Below are 22,230 nucleotides of genomic sequence, written 5' to 3' on the forward strand. Positions count from 1 at the left end.
GGTTAATGAGTAAGAGTAAGTTAAGTGGATATATTTGTTTCCAGGGCTGCTATAACTCAGTACCATAAACTGGGCAGCTTAAAAAACAAAAAACAAAAAACAGAAATTAATTGTCTCATAGTTCTGGAGGCCAGAAGTCTGAGATTAAGGTGTCATCAGGGCCGTGCTCCCTCTGAAACCTGAAGGGGAGAATTTGTCCTTGTTTTTTTTCTAACTCCCGGTGGTCCCTGGCAATCCTTGGCATCCTTGGCTTGAATATGAATCATTCTAATCTCTGTCTCCATTGTCACGTGCTGTTTTCTCTCCTGTGACTCCGTCTCTGTGTCTCTTCTAAGGCCATCGGTCTCACTGGATTAAACATCTACCCTACTCCAGTATGACCTTACCTTAACTAATTACATCAGCAAAGCCCTATTTCTAAATAAGGTCACATTCTGAGGTACTAGGCATTAGGAATTTAACATGTTTTTTTGGGGGGGGGAGGGCACAATTTAACCCATAACATTCTGCTAGGGTTCTTTTGATTTCTTTAACCTTTAAACTCTTCGTTTTAGCTGGAGAAATGAGTACCTTGCCCAGTCACAGAGCTGATAAGTGTTAGAAACAAGTTTTGGCTCCAAAGCCAGTGCTCGCTCTGCTCCACCAGGCTGTGCCAAGAAATGGCTCAAATGCCAACAGCTGGTGAGGGTGAGTCTCATTAGAAAGTTAAGATAACAGTGCCTTCTGTTTAGACATAGGGGCTTAGAGATTACAGAACATTTTCCTACCCAAAGCAAAAAGAAAAGGAGAAAAAGGGTTGTGCCTGTAATCACTTTCAAACTGAAAGGCTACATATTGAAAGAAATGTAGGAAGTAGTGAAACCATAGGGTAAAAAAAAAAAAAAATTTCCTGGGGAACTGTATTGTGCTATATGTCTGGTCAAAGGAAAACAGCTCTTTGCTGGAAAAGCCTCGCTTTTGTCAAACAGTGTGCTTCTTCCAGAGCTAGGGGTGGGCTGGCTTTCACAAAATAAGTCCTTGTGAAGGCAATCAGAAAGCTTTCTTGCCGTGAGGTCTTTCATTCTTGTGAGGTTTTATTCCACTGGTTCTCTTGTTCATTATCGGTAAATGCATGGCTCCCAGTATTATGCAAAAGTTTACCCCCAGGCTCGACTGTGTTACTAGGACACCCAAGATTCCAAAAAGAATATGTAATTGTTTCTGGCACAAGGTAGCTTGAATGTCTGGGTTGCATGATATCTGCTTTGCCTTCGGGCTTTCAATTGTCAGCATTCCATAGTCAGGTAGGCAGTGATGGGAGTGTGTTAATTAGATCAGGTGCTTGATCTTGAAGTCTGCACCAGCGATGACTAGTAGTCAGCTTCAGAACTCTCGAGCACTACCTGTCTTTCTCCCAGTCTGCCCCAGAATGTAATTATCTTGTCAGCCAAGAAGCTGTAGCGCACAGCTGAGCAAGTGCTCGGCAGCAGTAACAGAGTGATAAGAAAAGACAAATGGACCCACCATGTGTGATTGTTCTCAGACAAACAAGTACAGAGAGGCAGTGGAGAATGGAGACTTCAAGAACAAAGAGGCTACATGGAGTATTTGTTACTGAGGATACAGCAGATCATCTCTTAATAAGATTACCCTGCTTTTTGAGAGGAATTGCAGACCTTTGCTCACAAATGCAAATCCCAAAGCTTCAGAAAGCTCTTCTAAAATGGGAAGCGATGTTAGGTTCATTAGCATGCTCTTTTGCTTTGCAGACCCAATGGCAGGTAATAAAACTTTGAAGGATGACTGGTAGGAACACGATGAAGGGGAGCAGAAAAGAGAGAGCAGGTGTGTGTTGTATACACGAGGACTGCTAAAGAGGTATTAGCCCTTGATAACTTGCAGTGTGGTGGATGGACCAGCAGCATCAATATCATCTGGGGGCTGTGAGAAGTACAGAGTCTCAGGGCCCAGTTCAGACCTCCTGGATCAATTTGCCTTTTAAAAAGCTCTCCAGGTGCTTGGATGCACTAGGAGAGATTTTTAAAAACACTGATGATATCTGGATCTCAGGCCCAGAAGTACTGATTTATTGGATTGGGGCGTGGCCTGGGCATTGGTCATTTTAGAAAGCTCTCTAGGCAATTCTAATGAGCACCAAAGTTTAAGAATGACTGATACAGAATGGTCTGTCCAAGAAGGGCTGTGGCAATTTAGAAAATAAAGGTGTTATGTTTTTAAATCTGTATACCCCTAATTCAGAAGGTATCCTCAATTATAACATACTTCAATACTTCGTTGAGGCTTAAGACATCTCTTCTATATTCAACAACAAAAGTGGTGTTTTTGAATGCCTGCTGTCCATGGAATAGCATCATGCTTACTGCTCTTGGCCTTTAAGACTGAGAGTTTGGTTTTAGCCTTCCTATCCCACTTTATCTCTTTCTCCCATTAGGCTGATTAGCCTTATTTCGGTTTCTCAAACACAGTGAGCATTGAGTTCCTTACTGCCTCAGGGCCTTTGCACATGTCTTCCCCTCTCAAAAACTCCTCAACCTTCAGGTTGCTGCTCCATAATAATTTCTTGAAAGGGGTCTTCCCTGAAGATACTTGAAGTAAGATCTCAATCTTTCCCCTTTAATTATTCTCCATCCCTGCACACGACTCTTTTCCAGTTTTTTAGTAAAATTTCTAAAACTTTTAGTGTAAGTATGTCTCAAATATTGCATGGGACATACTTATACTAAAAATTCTTTGTTGCTTATTTAAATTTTTAATTTTTCTGGGCATCTTGTATATTATGTGCTAAATCTGGCAATCCTATAGAAAAAATATGCCGATGCCTGAATTAATGAATAAAGTATGCCCGAACTGTTCAAGCTCAAAAATATTTTCTGATTCCAAAATTTTCTATTTACTTTTTGAAGATTCAATACTACAGGGAGAACAAAATATTGAATTATATTTCAATTAATACTAGCTTCTCTGTAGCATTTTAAGGGCTCTTTCAGATAATTAGGCACAAAATTAAGATATATAATACTCCCAAACTCTTCTAAGGTCCAGGGGGCTGTCAGTTTAACTTATTCCTCGCGCCTTGATGCCACATGTAACTGCTTAATAGGCTCTGCCATGTGGAGAATGCTTGCTTGCAGTTAGACTCTTGCATGGCGATCCAAGCTGGAGTGAGCTTCCTTTTAGCGTAACATAGTAATTTGGGCCAGCCTTGCAGACACAGACAAGAGTGGCCAACTATACCTTAGGAAAGCTTCAGAGGGTAGATGGGTAAATGAGTTAAACAGGGGTGCCTGCATCCTGAGGGCCTTTGAGAAAGCATAAAGAAGGGCGGTTATACAGCTTAGAGCTCAGAATGGAGAGGAGCCTTTGGAGAAGCTGAGTTTGGTCACAGACGTTAGAGTCCTCACCAAGGGGGCACTTGCAGGGATAAGAAAATAAATATTAGAAATATTTTGTTGTTCCTATTAAAGTTATCATGAAAGTTATACATGAATGTGTAAAAAAGTAATCAAATCATGTGAATATGTAAAGAAGTAACCCAGTAAGTAAAAATGTAGTAATTGTGATGTTCTGTAGCTACTGCTGGGAAGCAGCTAGCTTTTATTTTAAAGCAGACATCCTGTAAGTATAGCAACCACAGATTCAGGATTTTGTAAAATGACCTTGATTTTCTCTAATGTCATCCTTGTCAATAAAGTGATTGTGTGACATTTATAACTAAACGCAGTTTAAGACTGTAAATATATCAACTCATTCAAAAAAAATTTGAACATACTTAATATGTACAATACGATGCCAATTATGTTAAAATATGTAAATTATGCAAAGAAAAAAAGAGGACTTATTCTAAAATGTCAAGAATGGTTAGCTATGTCTGAGTGGTGAGTTTTGAGTGATTTTTATTTTCTTCTTTATGCTTTTCTTTATCTTTGCTCTTTTTTTTCTTTCAAATAACGTGGTGGTTTTTTTTTGAGGGGGGTGGGGAGTCACACTCCCACATTGTTGGCAGGAGAATAACTGATACAGCCACTTTGGAAAGCGGCTTGGACACACCAAGGAGAGTTGAGAATGCCATTCCCCAGTGACCTGGGGACTTTACTTCCAGAAATGAATCCTCAGTAGAGAACATGTGTGCAAGGATGTACATGGCTGCAACATCTGTAATGCTGCACAGGTGGAAGTGTTACGATGCCCTCAGATGCAGAATGAACACACTGCAGTACATACACTTAATGGAATATGCATAGCAGTGAAACAGAGTAAATGAGAGCTATATGTATCTCCATGGATAAGCTTCAAAAATTTGACCGCAACAATGCGAATGTACTTAATGTCGCAGAGCTATATATTTAAACATGGTAAAAATGGTAAATTGTGTATGTACACTTTACCATAATTAAAAAAAAATCCCAAAACATAACATTGAGTCAAAAATCAAATAGTAGAAATGATATGAAATTAAACTTGTAAGCCGCAACGCTGTAATTATTTGTGGATGTACATATATTTTTAATAGTACAAAAAATAAATGTGGGAATGATAAACACTGTGTTCAGATACTGGTTATTTCTATGGGAGGAAAGAGAGAGGTGGGGTTAGAGTTGAGCAGTTACACAACAGGCAACTATATCTGAAATGTTTTATTTCTTTAAAAAAAACCTGAAGCAAATATGGAAGCGAAATGTCAAGATCTGAGAAATCTGGTGGTAGGCATATGAATGTTCACTACCTTACTCTATGTTTCTGTGTGCTTGAATTGTATCATAACAAACCTATAGCCTTTGTCAGACCATGTGTCCCCTTTTCCCCCTTTGACTAGAACCGTAGATAGCGATTACCATAGACAGTAGCTATTTTACTATTTATTTATTGAATTTTTATGAGTTTATTTGAGCCAAACTGATGACAATTACCAGGAAGTGAAATCTCAAATGCTTCAACAATAGCTATTTTAGATGGTTGGTTAATGACTTCATGCTCCCTGGCCTGTTCTTGCCGCTCAGAGCTTAAACGACCCACAAAGTAGAATCCAAATGTCTCTTTTCTTTTTCAAGTCTATACGTTTAAAAATTGCCATATTCATTTAAATTAATAGCAACATCAAAGAACCCTAGTGTTTACTGGCCTTGAAGGACTCTGCCTTTTATAAGAATTTCACTTATTGGTTCCTCTGTCAGGCAGCTCAGCTCACCCTTAGGCTCTGGGCTTTCACTGCTCAGTGACTTTCAAAGTCAATTACTTTATTTAAAATGCTGCTTCTCTGGTGGTCTAGTTGCTAGAAATTAGTACGTTCTTTCACTACAGCAGTCCAGTTTCAATTGCGACTTAACTCAGTGGTTGAGGCTGTGGACACAAACTGCCTGGGTTCAAATCCTGACTCTTCTGTGCAATTTGCTTTGTTATTTTGGGTTCTATAGCCATAAAACGGAGATTAAAAGGTAAAACGAGTTAAAATCTTAACCCCAGACTGCTACCTAGTAAGCCCTCAGCAAACCTTCCCAGTTATTTTTATAGTTACAGTTGCATATCATCTCTGGTTCTCAGTTTCCCCAGCTATAAATAAAAAGGCTTAGTCCAACATTATGGTACTGAGAGCATCAAAGGTAGTTTAAGATTGCCAATTAATTTGCTGCCCCTTCTAACCAAGATGGTGAATAGAAAAAGTAAAAACACTGACTGATTGAAAACTCTGGCCGCTCAGCAAAACTCTGCCTTAGGGTCTCTTTCCAGAATACAACTTCTAAAATGCCCTTGACATGTTCGTTAGGCAAATTATTGGTCCACAAGTCTGTTAATGCTCCATGAGAATTCTCGAGCCAGGCACTGTCTTATTCTTCTCTTCTATAATCAGAAACCCTGGTTCATGGGAGGATCTCATGAAATATTTGACGAATGAATGAATGAATGAATGAATGAATGAATAAATAAATAAATGAGCGACTTCAGTCAATAGCATCTTGGTCCCAATGATATGCTAGATATTCTGGGTGCTGTGTAAATCTTGAAACATTTAGGTATTATATCGTTGAAATCCCATGTTTTAGTTCTATGTGGGTTGGCATAATAGGGCATCTCATTAAGACCCTACTTTAAATCTGTATTTTTTTTTCTGTGTGTTTATTTTCTGGATTATGAGGCTTTGAATTCTTTAGAAGAAAAGCACTATGTGGCATCTAAAGGATAGCTACTGATGACTTTCTGATTTATTAATTAGACTGGAAAATACTTCTAATAATCTTGCCCTGATAATCTGAAGGCATGAGTCCTATTTCCAAATTTTAAAAGAGGCTTTATTAATGAGGGAAGTGTAAACAGATGCTTCTCCTCGGTTTTTGTTCCCAGACACCATCAATTAAAAAGAAATCAAAATCCTTTTCTATTATACCTGAATTAAGAATAATTTATTAACTACAAGGATATTTCTCATAATTCACAAACTGCCTTTTCATTCTTAGATGATTTTATTTTTACTAAAAGCATAAATTTGAAATACCTCACTATAGGTTGGGGTTGATAGGATAAAATAACAACTTTCTACACCATGCCCAATAATTTGCTATATTACAGCTAGCTAGATTTTATCTGCACAAAGACCATTGGAATTCATGGTGATTTCCCCGCTCCGGGCTCAGTCACTGACTACTAAAGTTGGAGGTCGTTTTATTTTTGTTTGTTTGTTTGTTTTGCTTTGTTTTTGTAAATACCAAGGCCAAAACTATAGGAATTTTCATCAGAGCAAAATTATTTTGAGCTTTTCCAACAGCGAACATTATAAAACAAAATGGTAACAGAACAGGCTAATAAGCAGGAGAAGGGTCCAATTTTCGTTTTATCTTCCTCCCTCATTTCTCTGCCTTTCAACTCTGTTGCTGCAGTGAAAGTTCAAAAGATGAGCAAAAAAAAAAAGAAGGGGTGAAATAAAATTGAAACTCATATATGGTTGATAATTTTCACAAGCCACACAAGAATGTCAGGCTCAGAGCATTTTGTGGCTACTCTTCATGCTTGTTTTTAGATATAACGACTAATTGCTCAGGGGTTTTTCTTTCATGGCCTAGTAAGAAAATTCTGGAGCTCATCCAGCAGGCTGGTTCTAAGACTGATGACAGAGTATTCTTTCCTCTCTGGTGCCAGCTGAGTCTAAAGGGATCGTAGCAAAGGGTCAGGCACCTCCACCTGCTCTTACGCATGGGTTCCCTCAATCTTGACAAGTATTTGTCACCCAAAACTTCAAGTCCCTATTTAGAAACTTTAATCCAATTTGAGAAAAGATGAGGTGTTTGCACTGCAATTTTTAAAAAATTTATTCAACAAATATTTACTGAGAATCTAGTATATATTGAAAATTGTCTTAAACAGAAAGATGAACAAGACCCACCATTTTCCTCAAAGAGCTGATAATCAAGGGCTTTTTACCTCCAGGGAGAGGCCCTTTGGTGGTATAAAAACCAGCCTGGGTGCCTGTCCCATGCTTTAGACACATCACTCTGTCCTAATAACCATAGGGACATCAATTAATGGTCACAGACTAAACTGGACATATCTATTACCAATATATCTTATTTACTTTCTAAGTGCTGTGTTTCAACATTACTACAACATAAATACAAGGTCATATAATAATTATTATTATAACTTCATAAAACTCATCTTTTCCAGGCAGATGTAGACATTTTGAAAGATATAGAATGTTTTAAAGTCTTGTAAATAATCCCAGGTGGTTAACAATTTGACAATGTAGTAAAGAATGCGTATTTAATTGTTTTTTATCTCAATACCTCATTAGGAAGGAAAGACTAGTCAAATTAGACAGTTGAGGCTTATTAGCCTGATACTATCTTAGTGTAAATTAACAGTAAATTAACAGTAAACATTTGAAAACAACAGAGGAGTTAAAAAAAATTGTTTTTAAGCTTGGATAATTGAATACTGAATCAAAATGGTAGTTAGCACTAGAATGTAATATACTACCTACGGCTCAGTCTATTATCTATCATTATCTCTTGAACTCTGTAATTAGACAAACAGGAAACTATTCGTAATAATAAGTTTGCTCAAAATATCTGTTTGCTGGAGTATGGGGTGCACACTGTAGTCATATTGAACTGAAGGAGAAACTGCTTACTTTATCCTTTCCATTGTTTGTTCATCTCTGTTACCACAAAGTACAGCAGCACTACACATCTGGGAAGCCCAGAACATCTTACCAGAATTACTGAAAAAACAGTCATTTTCCCTGCATTCCATGATTGAGCTACTTAAATCTTTTTGCTGCAAGATGGAGCGCCATTGAACCTAACCCATCCCCTGCCTGGGGTGTATGCACACAACTCTACTCAGCACAGAACTGGGGCAGGCAGTTTGCCCTCTGGAATTTCCATTAGCTCCTACCACTTAGCAGCTTTCCTTTTCCTATTGCTGGTTTTATTTTTCAGTGATTCTTTAGTAGTTAAGTTTCTCTATCACAGCTATCCAAACATCAGGTTGCACAGGGCTCCTGCACACACATAAGGCTCCTTCTAAGAGATTTAAGTGGAAAAGCAACACAAGCCATTATTGGTCTATTTTCAGTTTTCATTATCAATAAAACAGGAGATCAGCATTTTCATGCTGTGTGAAACTTTCAGGAAAGTGCAATGTTGCTGTCATTATCTTGAGACCAGGCAGCTGTCTGCCCCCACTAATACAGATGGAATAGCGAACCCAACAAAATAAAAATAAAATAATGAAAAGACTGAAGTCATAGAGGGGGCTGCTGACCTGGTCCACTACGTGGCTCCCTACGAATGTCCCTTTGAATTTAACGGAGCCTGGATGGTAAAGACCACAGATCATGACAGAACGTAAATTCACCTCATAATGAGATTAGTAGACAGGCAAAATGAATGTCCTGCTGTTACATTAGAGGCAGTTCTAATCTGGTGTTTTCCTTGGAAATGGGCATTCCTTTGCAACAAGGGAGGAACCGTGGATGCAACTAGCTTAAACACGACGGGTTCTGTTTTGCCACATAGTTATTTTCCTCTGTCTTTTTAATAGCAATTTTGAGGAGGTATATAAATGAGTTGTGAGTCTTAAAGCCTATTACCAAAATGAGTTATGGTCGTCTGTGTTCATGATCATCAGTCGTGTTTCCCAGACTCTCCTGTTAAGAAAAGTTCTGTGCAACACCCCCTCCCCCTTCAAAACAGGAGCCCTGCTGTGGAGGAGGTGTTGAGACCCCCAGGGTCCTCTCACACTAGCCTTAAGTATCAAAGGCAGAATAGACTCACTATTGTATTTGTGGTATATATTTTTTTAAATCTTTACCGCAGTTCTACTACTTAAAACCACTGGAAACAAGTATCACATACTAAAGAGCCTTAAGAAAATGCCCAGATCAGGTGAATCCACATGATCTCTGCATAGAACAAAGGCCTCAAGTATGCAGCTTGATTGCAAGGGACTTCCTTGGTTTTCAGCAGAAGGCAATCTCACCTGGAGTACAATAACCTCCTCTTATTAAAAATGCAAGATAGGATCTCCTCCTGGATCCTTTCTACATAACCTAATGCAAGTTTATGGGCTGCACCAATCTCAGCATTGAGTGGCATTTAATCAAAGCCTCTGTGAAGTAATCTCAGTGTTTCTTGAACCCTGTAAAGTCACCGAGGAGTTAAGAGATCCTTTCAAAAGGAATGGGAGATCAGACTCTGAATTTAGGTGTATTTGAAGCGTTAGCACAAAAGTCGGAGACAATTTAATGTACGCCTATTTTCTTGACATTTTCTAGGTCCCAGGCTAGAGAGTCCTTACTTCTCTGTGACACTGCGCATTAGAAATAGATCATTTGCTAGTACCTCAATTCATGGCATTTTGACACATTGTTTTTCTTAGACCAGAAAGAAACCACAGAAATCTTTTGTGTTTGCATATGCGTTTTACGATTTAAGTATTGGTTTACAAACATTATTTCATCTAATGTAAGTTCTCTCTCTGTAGTTGGTGCTGCCATCCCAAAACTTGAACTGCAAATCCAGCTACTTTATGGAGAAATTATTTTTTGGTTCAGTCTAACAAGTTTTTTTCTTGCAACTTTCCACTTCTCAATAGCTTGAGTTGTGTCTCTACTTACATGTTTTCTCGTATCTAATTTGCAAATGTCAGAGCATTTAAAGTCAGTTCTCCCATTCTCATAATTTTTTCTGCTTTCTGTTAATTCTCTCCTCATCAGATGAAATAGTTCAAGGGGAGATAGACTAGATTTCCATTAGATAAGTGGTCCTATCTTTATTGGTGCTTTCTTATGACTTATTTTTTCATTTCCATAATTCTTTTTTCCTTGTCCCACATATCTGTCCCCACTCTTCTTGGCACCTCTGTGTTTATCATTTAAATTATAAACAGTAACTGAATCCACTTTTCCAAGTGTCCAGTACATTTGGCATGTGTTAATAATTTTCTAATAGCATCCCATGCGTTAAACTCAGGGTTAATGTTAAAGTTTCATGTCGAATAATCCCCTTGATGGAATTTCCTGAATTATGTTTGCTTACCTCATATAAATGAACTTGTTCCTGGGTTACGGCAAAGATGAGTAACACGTTATTTTGCACCAGTTTATCAATGAGTTGTCCGATTGTCGGATACTCCTAAAATTAACATATAGATTTTAAGTATCATCTTAACAAAAGTATGTAAAATAAATAAAGGAATGTTTTTTTCCAAAGATATCTTACTGAGTTTGGCATTTTAATGCTCATAGGCCTTACTGTGTCTATCACTCTAAGTAAACAAATACACAATTAGCACTACTTAATTGGTTTAATAATTGTTTCCTAAATCTTGTAAATCCAATTAATTCCTAAGAGTCAGTGTCTGTCAATGTGGTGCATTATGCTCTGTTACTTCTAAGGTGATCACTTGAAATTTACTTAACAACTCGTAGTGTGCCATATTTTCAGGGGTAGAGACACGTTTCTTCTTCTAAGTGCCACTTGCCAGCAGGCTCAGGTTAGAGGGAATGTTAAAGTGGAAGGAAGAGCAGGTATACTCTGACAGATGTCACTGGGTGACTCTTATAGCTCTGAAACTCATACTAGAATTGGATGAGGCAGAATAAGAGCTGGGGAAGGGACAGCCTGCTGAGGAATGACACACCACAATTCCTCCGTCCATCTGACTTGAGCTCTTCCTATACCAGTTCTTGGGGCTGGTCTTATTGCCTTTTTGATGTCACTAATCGGTTTTATGAGTTCCTGCAATATTTTCACAGGACAGTCGAAAACACATTCTATTGACACATTTATTCCCAAGTGATATGGGTACTTTAAAAAATAAAGAAGTCATTAATTATCAAATCTGAAGATGGCTTTTACTTTCCAAGGCTGAAAAATTGCAGCACATTTGCCTCTAGGATGAATCCAAATGTGGATAATGTACAAAGAGGAAACTCAGGTGAAAGAGTAGCCTGCAAACAATTAAACGAAGAATTTGTCGATTGTGTCTGAAATCAGCCAAAGTGGAGGGACACTGTACACTAATGCGGTGCGTTCACTTATCCTCAGTACTTCTGGGGTATTTTTGTTTAATGCCTTCTTTAGGCACAAGATTCAAGTAAATGGAAAAGTATAGTTTTGCCTAAAATACTCAGGAAAATGACCCAACCACAAATCTGGCTGTTTGATACGTTTTCCGTGCCTTTTGGATTTTTACTAGTAGATCTTAGTAGAATCAGATAATATAAATTTTCCCAAGTCTGACATTTTCCTCTGCTGTTCAACTGCCCAAACACTAAACATCCTTAACACCAAACACTAGTTCACCCTTAAGCGTGAACTCCTCCAATGCTGGTCCCTTCTTTTCTCATATTCTTGAAGTTTTCAACTGCTGTGTTCATATAGCCAAAATCATACCTTGTAGCCCTTCATAGATAGGAAATATGATTTTTTTATTTGATCCACATCAGCTGGTTTAATTCCCACAATTATACCAGGGACCACGTCATTATTTTGTGGCCCCAGGAACCTGGCCCAATGTTGAATACATAGGAAGTGTTCAAAGGACCCAAGAGGTTATGTTACAGGCAGGCATGGAAATAGTCCATGGCTTCTGTGCATTTGTAGCAACTTACTCAACAGAATGAACTGAAAATTTATTAGATGAGAAGATCATATTAGGTAACAGGTAGTATTTTGCTCCTATGGTCCTGCTTTTTTTTTTTTTAACATTTCTATTAAGGAGTATTTGAATAGTTACAAGGAAAAGGTAATGAAAAATGGATTCATTTCTCACAATTTCTTGTTCCTAGTTGGCTAAAAGACAAAATATGGCTACCCTCATTGATCTTGTAATATGGAAAGGCGGTTTATATAATGAAAGAATATATATGTTTGGGGAATACTGGTGATCAAAAGTTAGGGGAGAACATTCATGTTGAAGTTAAGAAATTTAGGCAAGGAATGGTAGCAGGTAATTTATGAAACATTAGATTTTTAAAAATTAATTGCCCACACTGTATTAAGCATTTATATACATTATCTCACTGAATTTTCATTTTTTAGAGAATAGTTTTTTCTAATCTGATTTCAGAATTCTGCATTCTCTTTCTCTTTCCCTTTCTCTCTCTTTTCCTCTTCTATCCCCTCTTCCCCCTTTCTCTTCCTTATATACACTTTTACAGCATTGTCATTTTAAAAAGTCACTTAAATGTTCTGTACTTTATTTTCCCAAAAGTTAAATGGGAATAATATGACTTTCCCAGGTTGCTATTTTGTAATTCAATTGTATTTCATACGGTAGTCAGCACCCACTGTATTCCAGGCACTGTGCTGTCAAGATGTAGAGATAATACACCAATCGTGGCCCTGAGGAGCACACATTAAAGAAATACAGACATATATGAGCAAACACATTTCCGCATAGCAATAGGCAAGAAGACATTTCTGTGGAGAGTGAGGGGAGAGGTAATTGCTATGGGGCCCAGCCAAGATCAAAAGGGCCCCCTGGAAGCAGTCATGATTGAGCTGGGTTTTAAAGGATAATTATGAGTTTCTCAGCAGGTACGAGGGAAGGGCATTCCAGACAGAGGGAATAACGTATGTACAAGCATGGCAGCCTCATGGTCTGTTCGAAGAAAGCGGTTAGAGACATAGGATTCTGGTGAGAACTGAGTGAGATAATGAACATTTTACCTTGTTTTACAAAAGTCAAGTTTTTTTTTTTTTTCCTAGCACGTCACCAGCATTTTTTAAATGGCAAAAAGTACACCAAATGTTAATAAACACTAACCAAGTAGGACTTGACTAATTGTTTCCCGCTGAGCTCTGTGGCCCATGAAAGCATGGCATTATTTAGGGGACATGACTCTGGAACCATGATTCACAGCAATTCCTATGTGATTACGCCTTTGGTCTGAGCCCCGCACCCTGTCCCTTTCTGGAACTGTGGTTGAGAGCAGAATGAGCTGGCTTGTACTTCTTTTCTCAGGCCTAAAGCTTTTTGAAAAATTGCGGAGGTTCTGGGATCATTTGTGTCATAGCAGATCCTAACTTCTCACATAGCCCCACCACCCACCTGTGTTCCTGTGGGAAACTCTAACGGTGAGAATTGAGACAAGTCATTTGTTAATCTCAAATCTGAAAATGTGCAGTGTTTTCACCAAGTGTGGGTTATTCTGCTATCTACTACAGTAATTATTGCTCCATTTGCCTCCTTATAGCCCTGAAAACAGTGTAGAGTACAGTTTACACACCAAGACAGTTGACATGGAGTATTCATTCTTGCTGTCCAAGTGACAGAGTCCATCATTAGGAATGACAATGCCTGCCAGTTTGCTGTCCATTCCAAAATGAGAATCAGCATCACTCACAAAGACCAGGAGATGGAGGGAGTCATTCCGCCAGCCAATTTTTTCCTACAGGAAGAAAGAAACATTTGAGTTGTATTAAATAGAGGCAGACATTTATTGAGAGTGAATCAATTAAGATAGGACACATTCAGATTAAAAAAGTTATATTGCTGGTCTATTTCAGCCTTTTTCATCTATCGTGAGTTGATAATATTAAAAACACAAAATTCCATGACATTTGCTTTTTCCTGGACAACATTTTCAGATGATTTATGCTTCAGAAAAAAAGTTTCACTACAATTAGTATACAATTGATCTTGACTTTTACATATTTAATTATTTTTACTGTCTAGCTTTCAATTTACCAGAAAAATGAGGAGAGAAGGTCGTAGATTAACCCAAATCCAAGCTGAAGCAAAACTAGTAAAAATGCAGTACAAAATGGACTCAGTGTAAGCCTGTTCTATTGAAATGTCATCCAACATTTAGGCACATATTTCTCTTTCTACTGATATCATCCAAAAATTATAAATGTAAAAGAAGGATAAGAATTGCTTATTCAAGTGTGACCCCCAAGGTACTGCTAATTTAGATGGTCTGTTGCTGTTTCTTAGCAGAGCTCTCTCCTCTGATTAACATCAGTCCAGATCTAGTTGCACAAAAGCTCATTTTGGCTGCACCATCACACCTTATCCTTTTTCTTCCTTCCCTAATTCCTTGGCCCTCCCACCTTCTAGTAGCTTCAGTCCTGTCTGTTTCCTGATATTTTCCATGAAGAGCTATCACCTGACGTCAGGGAAATCATTCCTGTGGATACGTGTCTGATTCTCAAGGAGAAGTGGTGTTCCTGCACTGCTATACAGACAGTGTGGCTTATTTTATTGGTTTGAAACAATAAATATATAATCATATGTAGAGGTTTATACTGGTTCAGGGGCATTTTTACTTTTTCATTACTTTCTGTCTTTGATTTTTTTTTATTATTATTAACTCAAAAACTTAATCTGATCTCAATCTTTGAATATTAGTCATACATAACTTGTTTTAGTCAAATTTCCCCAATACTTCTACAATTTTATTAGATTATTCAAATATTAGGCACAAAAATGTCCATCTTAACATGATTGAATTAAAAATTCAATACAAATTTTATTTTAAGAAAAATATCAAATGGAGAAATATGGCAATTAAAGGAAAGATAAAGTTAGCTAAGCTTTTCAAAGTAGATGTGTTAACAAAAGATAAAATTCGTGTTATCAGACTGAAACACTATTCCCCTCAGCATACCTTACACACAGCTGCTTGCATAATTGCATCAAATCCACCTTCGGGTGTGTCAATATTAGCAGAAATTTTCTGTTTCTTCACAATTTCATTGAATCTTTCTGCATCATTCGTTAGTGGCAAAATATGCTTGAACCCAAATGTAGGTAAGCAGAAATATGGAATACTACTGTAAAAGTAAAATGTGAAAATATTTTTGATGAAATAATATAAAACACAATTAATAGATCTCATAGACTGGCAAAATTTCTTAAAAGATGAGTTTTTCTGAAGTGCTGACTCTGTAACTTGGCTATGAATCTCATTGTTAAGTTTATTGTCACCATCTCCCACACATTTCCTCAAAAATGATCATATTAGCTAACACTGAGAGTTTACTGTGTGTCTTACACTTGCTCAAGCTCAGATAACAGATAATCAGGTATTCAGACTCCCCACTCCTGTGTGTGTATGTGTGTGTGTGTGTGTGTGTGTGTGTATAATTACTACTTCTCTTGCCCCTCAACCAAAAATCCACCATTAAGTTTATATGACAACAATTTCTTTGTATTCCGATATCTTAAGCTGTCATCAAGTATGAGTCACCCTGTAGCAAGACAGAGAGAAAACTTTTGTCTTCCTCCTCTGCTCCCACCTGTACACCCAGCGCTGCCTGCCAAGGCCCAAAAATCAGAGCAGGGCTCTCGGTTCTAGAGTCCAACTCTCCTGTGACTGAACAGATGGTTGTGGACCAGCCTAGGAATAAAACCACCACTTAAAACAGTTTACATATGAGAAAGATACCATGTTAAGATATCTGACCCCAAAATACTGCAGTAGAACAGAAAGAGCTGATCATACATTCAGCCATGTCTTATTCTGAAAGCCAGTTAGTAGCTGTACATGAAACTTTGGGCAAGTTACTCAGCTCTTCTGAGCTTTGTAAGAAATTTGCATCTTTGTTGGTTAGAATTATTTGCTTATATAGATCTTACTAGGACTCTTTGCTTTTGGAAAGTGGAATAAATGTTAATTTAGTTCACTCAGCAGATTAATGTGCTGGGAGACCAATGTAGCTAAAACAAAGCAGAATGTCAGAGCCAAGGTCATGCCAGGAAACTTTGAGTGGAGGCTGCCCCTGTCTGGTCAAATTTCTTCCTCTAATAAATGCTCATATTTGGTTGTTACTTTCTTAGTATAGCGATTGAAGGAAATAGATGCGCATCACCAAATAACTTATTTTGAATCTCTCTGCAACAATAGATTTGTTTTTTAAATGCAAGATAATTATGAAACACAATATTAAAAAAATGCTACTTACATTTTTTGTTAAAATTTTAAATAAATATTTACAAAATAAGACTGTAATTGTATATACTAAAAGGTTGATACCATCTTTTTTGAGTAGGAGTAGAAATAATTTCCATTTTCTTCTGTTTGTTTGTATTCTCACATGGGCTTGCTATTACCTTTGCAATAAGGAACTATACTGTCTACTCGTATATGTTTATGTGTGTACATATAAAAAAATCTAAGCATTTCATGGTCTGGTTTTCAATTTTACAAAACTACAATGAATTCCTCATTGTTGGCGTCAAATTCAAAATAAAACAAAATGCCATAACCTATATAAAATGAAGTTAAAAAAGAATCCCTCAGAATGTTGGATAGAGGGATAAAATTTGACCTTTGTGCTACAAAATATTTTTAAATGCACATTACAACTCATCTACAAATCTGGAAATGGAGAAATTATGGTTTTTTGTTGTCATATCTCAGACAACAGCATAAGAGAAACTTCTTTCAAAAATGTAAACCACCTCAGCATTCTTACACGGTGAAATAAATTTTCAGTGACCCTCCATCCAATGTGGATGAAGACAAAAAGCAACTTTAAAAGGCATTACAGATTAAATTAAAACAGAGGTTTTACAAGTGTTATACACAGACTCACAGAGGACCCTGAGACCTTTTCAGGGAGTCCTTAAGATCAAACTTTCCACAATAATGAAAGATGTTATGCGTCTTTTTCACTGTGTTGACATTTGCGCTGATGATGCAAAGGCAATGGTGAGTAAAACTGCTGGTGCCTTAGCATGAATCAAGGCAATGTCACGAAACCGTATAGTTGTCCTTATGTTTGTTAAGGACAAATATAGCAAGCATTTACCATAATGATTTGAAAAATGCCAGTTTCACTTCATTGTTCTTGATGAAGCAGTAAAAGTTATTAGTTTTATTAAGTCTACACCCTTGAAAACATGTTTTAAAAAAATATTTCTGTGTGACCACATCAGAAATATGCATACAGCATTCCTGCTTCACACCAAAGTACAATGTTTATAGTAGAAAAGCATTTTTGTGATTGTTTGAGCTTAGCTAGACATTTTTCAATTTTTTTTATAGGATACCATTTTTACCTGAAAGAATGCTGACAGCCAAACTATTATTCCAACTTAGGTATTTGGTAGATATGCTCTTAAAAACAAAGAAAGTGAGCTCATTACTTCAAGAAAAAACAAATATCAATATTTGTTGCCAGTGATAAAATTCGAGGTAACTAGAAAACTAGAATTTTGGAAAATTTTATGTCACTCATGAGATTAATAACTTCCCAATACATCAAGACTTATCTGATGATATTGATGGCAATATTAATGAATATGATTTTTCAATATTGTATCATGAAATTTGTAAGATATACATCACTCAGTAAAGCGATAATTTCCAAATGGCCAAGCATTATATTATAAAATCACACACATTGGTAAAAGTCATTCAAAGTGCAAGACAGACCGATGGCTTTTAATGTAACAGAATATGAAAAGTTTATTCATATTGTTTCATATTCCACATTGAAACTAACTTTTACCTTTTATCTAGTTTGATGTAATATCAAAGAAGAATTTATACAGTCATTAGGAAAAGCTGTTAACTATGTATGTGAGGTTTGACTTTCTTCATAGAATTCAACCAAACAAAATATAACAGATTAAATGCAGAAGCAGGTATGAGAATCTGGTTGTCTTTTTATAAACCAGATGGTAAGAGATTTGTAAAAGTGTAAAACAGTGTCATTCTTCTTGTTAATTTTAGTTTTGCTTTGGAAAATATAGTTATTTTTCATAAAGATGTGTTATTATAGTAATATGCAGTGCATTTGTTATAATTATTAAACAAATCAATAACTAATTATTTCTAAATTTTCTCAGTTTTACTTTCTAATATGGAAAATATTAATAGATATAACCCACATAAACTAAGTTCTTTTGGATCTTAATTTTTAAGAGTATAAGAGAGTTCTAAGATGTAAAAGTCTGTGGACTCCTAGATTAAAATAACTAGAGATGCTAAATGTTGAGAAGAGGAAGAAAATTAATACTTGTTTTGAATATTTGTTATGTTCTGAGTTCATTCAATTCTCACAATTGCCCTAAGAGGCAAATATTATTATCCTCATTTATAGGTGAAGAAACCAAGTTCAAAGAGAGTAAATTGTTGTGTAAGGTTATAATTTAGACCCAGGTCTGAAAAACTCCAAGCTCTTTTCATTATTGCCTTCCTACTAAATAACATTTTTATTCCATAATTAGCAGGTTTGGATTGATTAAAGGATTGACTTTTGTGTTTAGTATTTGAGTTCTTGCTGTACATGTGTGTGGATGATGGTATTTGGACGAAGAAACAGAGAATTAAGGATGTAATAGGAAAGGAAAAAATATAACGTTGCAGCAAAAATAACTATAAGTTTAACTAATGGTAATTTTGCTAATACAAATAAAAGAAACACCTTTAGAAAACAGAAAAATATTGACCTCTCAAGAGATCAAATATATAATCCTCCTTTGGGTCCCCATTCACTGTACCTTGTGCAGTGAGTGTCCTGGCTCCCCCTAACTTCTATCTGTTGTTGATAGTAGCTACCAAGTACTTAGAGCTTCAAGGCCAAGCCCAGTTGCAAATGCTTCCATTCATTATCTCACCTAATCCTTACAACCACTCTGTGTAATAAGTACTATTATTCCAAGCTGAAGCTTTGAGAGGTAAAATGATTCACCTAAGGTGACATTTTGAGTGAGCAGATGAATCAGGACCTAATCCAGTGCTGACTTGCAAAGCCTAGACTCTTAATCACCGTGCTATGCTGTGTGCTTGCTCCTCAAAGAATCTCAGCTCCGTGAGGACTGGGCCAGATCTTTTTCTTCCAGAGATCTCTATGCCTAGTACAATGCTTGCTACATAGTTGGAGCTCAGTACGTTTTTGTGCTGAATGAATGAAGAAATAAATAAATGAATGCATGAATGAAATGCAGTCAGAGCTATAAAAAGCCGGACTGCTTTTCTTTTCTAGAGGCCTGATTAAGGACAGGGTGTTATTGTTAGTTCAGGATGCTAGGCTGCCTCCTTAGCTGAGTCATCCAAGTTTTAAAATTTTAATCGTTTTCTCTGATATCATTCTATATCAATTGTTTTTCATTGTCATTCACAGAAGCTATCATTCACAGAGAGCATGATCATACACTTAGAAAATTCTAAGGAATCTACAAAAAATCAGACTAGAACTAATGAGAAAATTTGTCAAGCTTGTAGGATACAAAGAGAATATGAAAAATCAATTGCATTTCTATGTTATCAATAAACAATTAGAAAATAAAAAATTTAAAAATACCACTAACGATAACATTAAAAAAGTCTATGGGAATAAATCAAACAAAGGATGAGTAGAATCTCTACCCTGAAAATGAAAAAACATTGCCAAAACAAAACAAAATGAGACAAGATCTAAATGAATGGAAAAATATGTCATGGGCAATGATTAGATATGCAGTATTTTAAGGATGTCCATTCTCCTCAAATTGATGTCTGGTTTCGATGCTATTCTAATAAAAATCTCAGGATATTTTTTGAAGAAATTAACAAGCCAATTCTAAAATTTCTACGAAAATGTAAAGGATCTAGGATAGCCAAAACAAAAAGACAACAAAGTTGGAGGACTTGCACTCCAGATTTTAAGACTTGTTATAAAGCTACAACGATCAAGACTATAAGGCATTAGTGGTTACATGGGTATATTCAATGGATCAATGGAACAGAATAATGTATCCAGAATTGAACTCACACATATTTGATAATTCAGTGGGGAAAGGAAAATCTTGCTTAACAAATAGTGCTAGAACAATTGGATATTCACGTAGAAACAAAAGATGAACTTAGATCTTATTCTTTATTCCAAATACAAAAGCTAACTTGAGATCATAGACATAACTACAAGAGCTTCAACGATAAAAATTCTAAAAGCAAACATGGAGGGAATCTTTGTGACATTAGGGTAGACAAACGTTTCTTAGGACAAAAAAAAATACTAACCATAAAATTTAAAAATTGATAAATTGAACTTCATCAAAACTAAAAACTTTTGCTTGACCAAAAACATTGCTAGAAAAATAAAAATAAAATCCACAGACTGGGTGAAAATATTTGCAAAACATATTTGACAAAGAACTTTCCAGAATATATATTTTAAAAAAACCTCATATAATATAATGTTAAGAAGATAAATAACCTAATTTGTAAAAGTGAGCAAAATATTTGAAAAGACACTTCATAAAATAAGATATAAGAATAACAAATAAATACACGAAAAGATGCTCAACATTATTTGTCATTAAGGAAATGCAAATTAAAGCTATAGTGAGATGCACACCTATTAGAATAGCCCAAATTAAAAAGACTGACAATACCAAATGTTAGCAAGGGTTTGGAATAACTAAATCTCTTACTCATTGCTGATGGAAATACAAAATGGTATATCCATTTTGGAAAGTAATTTGATAGTTTCTTAAAAAATTAAAACTATACTTATTATACAATTCAACAATTACAATTCTAGGTATCTATCCATGAGAAATAAAAACATATATCTACACAAAGACTTATATGCAAGAGATCATAACAGCATTTTTAATGATAGCCAAAAAATGGGAAGCAACTTGAATGTCCATCAATGGAAGAATGAATAAACAAAGTGTAGTGGAGCCATACAGTGAACTCTTACTTAAAACAAAAGGAACAAACTGCTATAAACACTAAATCATAGATGAATTTCAAAAACATTATTTCGTGTGAAAAAAGGCAAACACAGAAAGAAGGTATATACTACATTATTCCATTTCTAAAAACCCCAAATAGGCAAAACCAATCTAAATTATAGAAACCAAAAGTGTTGCCTCTGGAGAAATAGAACTGACTCTCATGGGTCATAAGAGCACTTTTTGAGGTAATGGAAATGTTCTACATCATGTTTTAGGTTGTGATTACATTGGTATAATCAGTCATCAAAACACATCAAACAACACTTCTAATGAATGTGTGCATTTTAGTACATGGCAATTATATCTCAAAAAAAAGGGGGGGAGGACAATGGGGGCAGACACTATCTCTGATGCTTGCAACCAAACGCAGTTCCTAAGAATTATAATCAGTGATGAATCCCTTTCATGGTCAAATGTCAGATTCTGGTTGGGAACCATACTACGATGTCTTAAAATTATATTATAAAATCTGTTTATCTTTTATAGAGATTGACGCCTTGGGAGTATACAAATATCGAAAGACAATGGAAGCTTGGAAAGTCATTTCATATACACTAGATTCATAATAGTAAAGGGCTTGGTTTTGGACCAGCCCAGATCTTGGTACAGATCACTGATTAGCCATGTGGACTTGGGCAAATTACTAGCCTCTCAAAGCCACTGTTAGTTCTTCTGAGTATAAGGATGACAAAATCTGCTTAGATCTGCTGTTATTATGAAGACTGAATGTAGTTATGTACGTAAAACCTTCAGCTTAGGGTCTGGCACAGACCAAATGGCAGCTCTTTTTCAATAGAAGGATATTAAATTTTATTTTGAACATGTCATTGGCTGTATAGGTAAGCCATAACAGAGCTACTTGCCCTTGACCATCGCCTGAATAATACATGGTTTTAATATATTATAATGGAGTCGTTGATTAGTTTCCTACTGAGTCAGTAGCAGTGAAGGCTACAAAGGCCTTTTTCAAACAATAAGAGAACACCACATTTCCCAAAGCAAATCAGAAGTTTCAAAAAATATGATTTTAGCAGAAGTCATTGTAGTGGAGAA

General features: G+C 36.2%; 1 protein-coding gene and 1 long non-coding RNA gene across 14 annotated transcripts in view; one reads left to right on the forward strand and one right to left on the reverse strand.

Moving 5' to 3' along the window:
• ITGB6 (integrin subunit beta 6) overlaps positions 1 to 22,230 on the reverse strand; it is a 118,432-nt gene that overhangs the window by 41,677 nt on the left and 54,525 nt on the right. For 11 of the 12 annotated variants that reach the window (XM_039855641.1, XM_039855650.1, XM_039855644.1 and 8 more), the window contains 3 exons: positions 15,110 to 15,275; positions 13,727 to 13,888; positions 10,530 to 10,625 (listed from right to left, as the gene is read on the reverse strand). In XM_039855641.1, coding sequence (XP_039711575.1) covers positions 10,530 to 10,625; positions 13,727 to 13,888; positions 15,110 to 15,275 — 424 coding nt within the window. The remainder of the gene's footprint in view (positions 1 to 10,529; positions 10,626 to 13,726; positions 13,889 to 15,109; positions 15,276 to 22,230) is intronic. The other variant, XM_039855640.1, reaches the window with a different exon arrangement.
• Positions 1 to 22,230, forward strand: part of LOC120597019 (uncharacterized) — a 55,007-nt gene that overhangs the window by 21,971 nt on the left and 10,806 nt on the right. The window contains exon 1 of one of the 2 annotated variants that reach the window (XR_005651306.1): positions 180 to 687. The exons of the other annotated variant lie outside the window; for it this stretch is intronic. This is a non-coding gene — a long non-coding RNA (uncharacterized LOC120597019). Of the gene's footprint in view, positions 1 to 179; positions 688 to 22,230 lie in introns of those variants that run through there. 2 annotated transcript variants of the gene reach the window in all.

Source organism: Pteropus medius, unplaced genomic scaffold (genome assembly GCF_902729225.1).
Source record: "Pteropus medius unplaced genomic scaffold, Ma_sr-lr_union100, whole genome shotgun sequence".
Classification (NCBI taxonomy): domain Eukaryota; kingdom Metazoa; phylum Chordata; class Mammalia; order Chiroptera; family Pteropodidae; genus Pteropus; species Pteropus medius.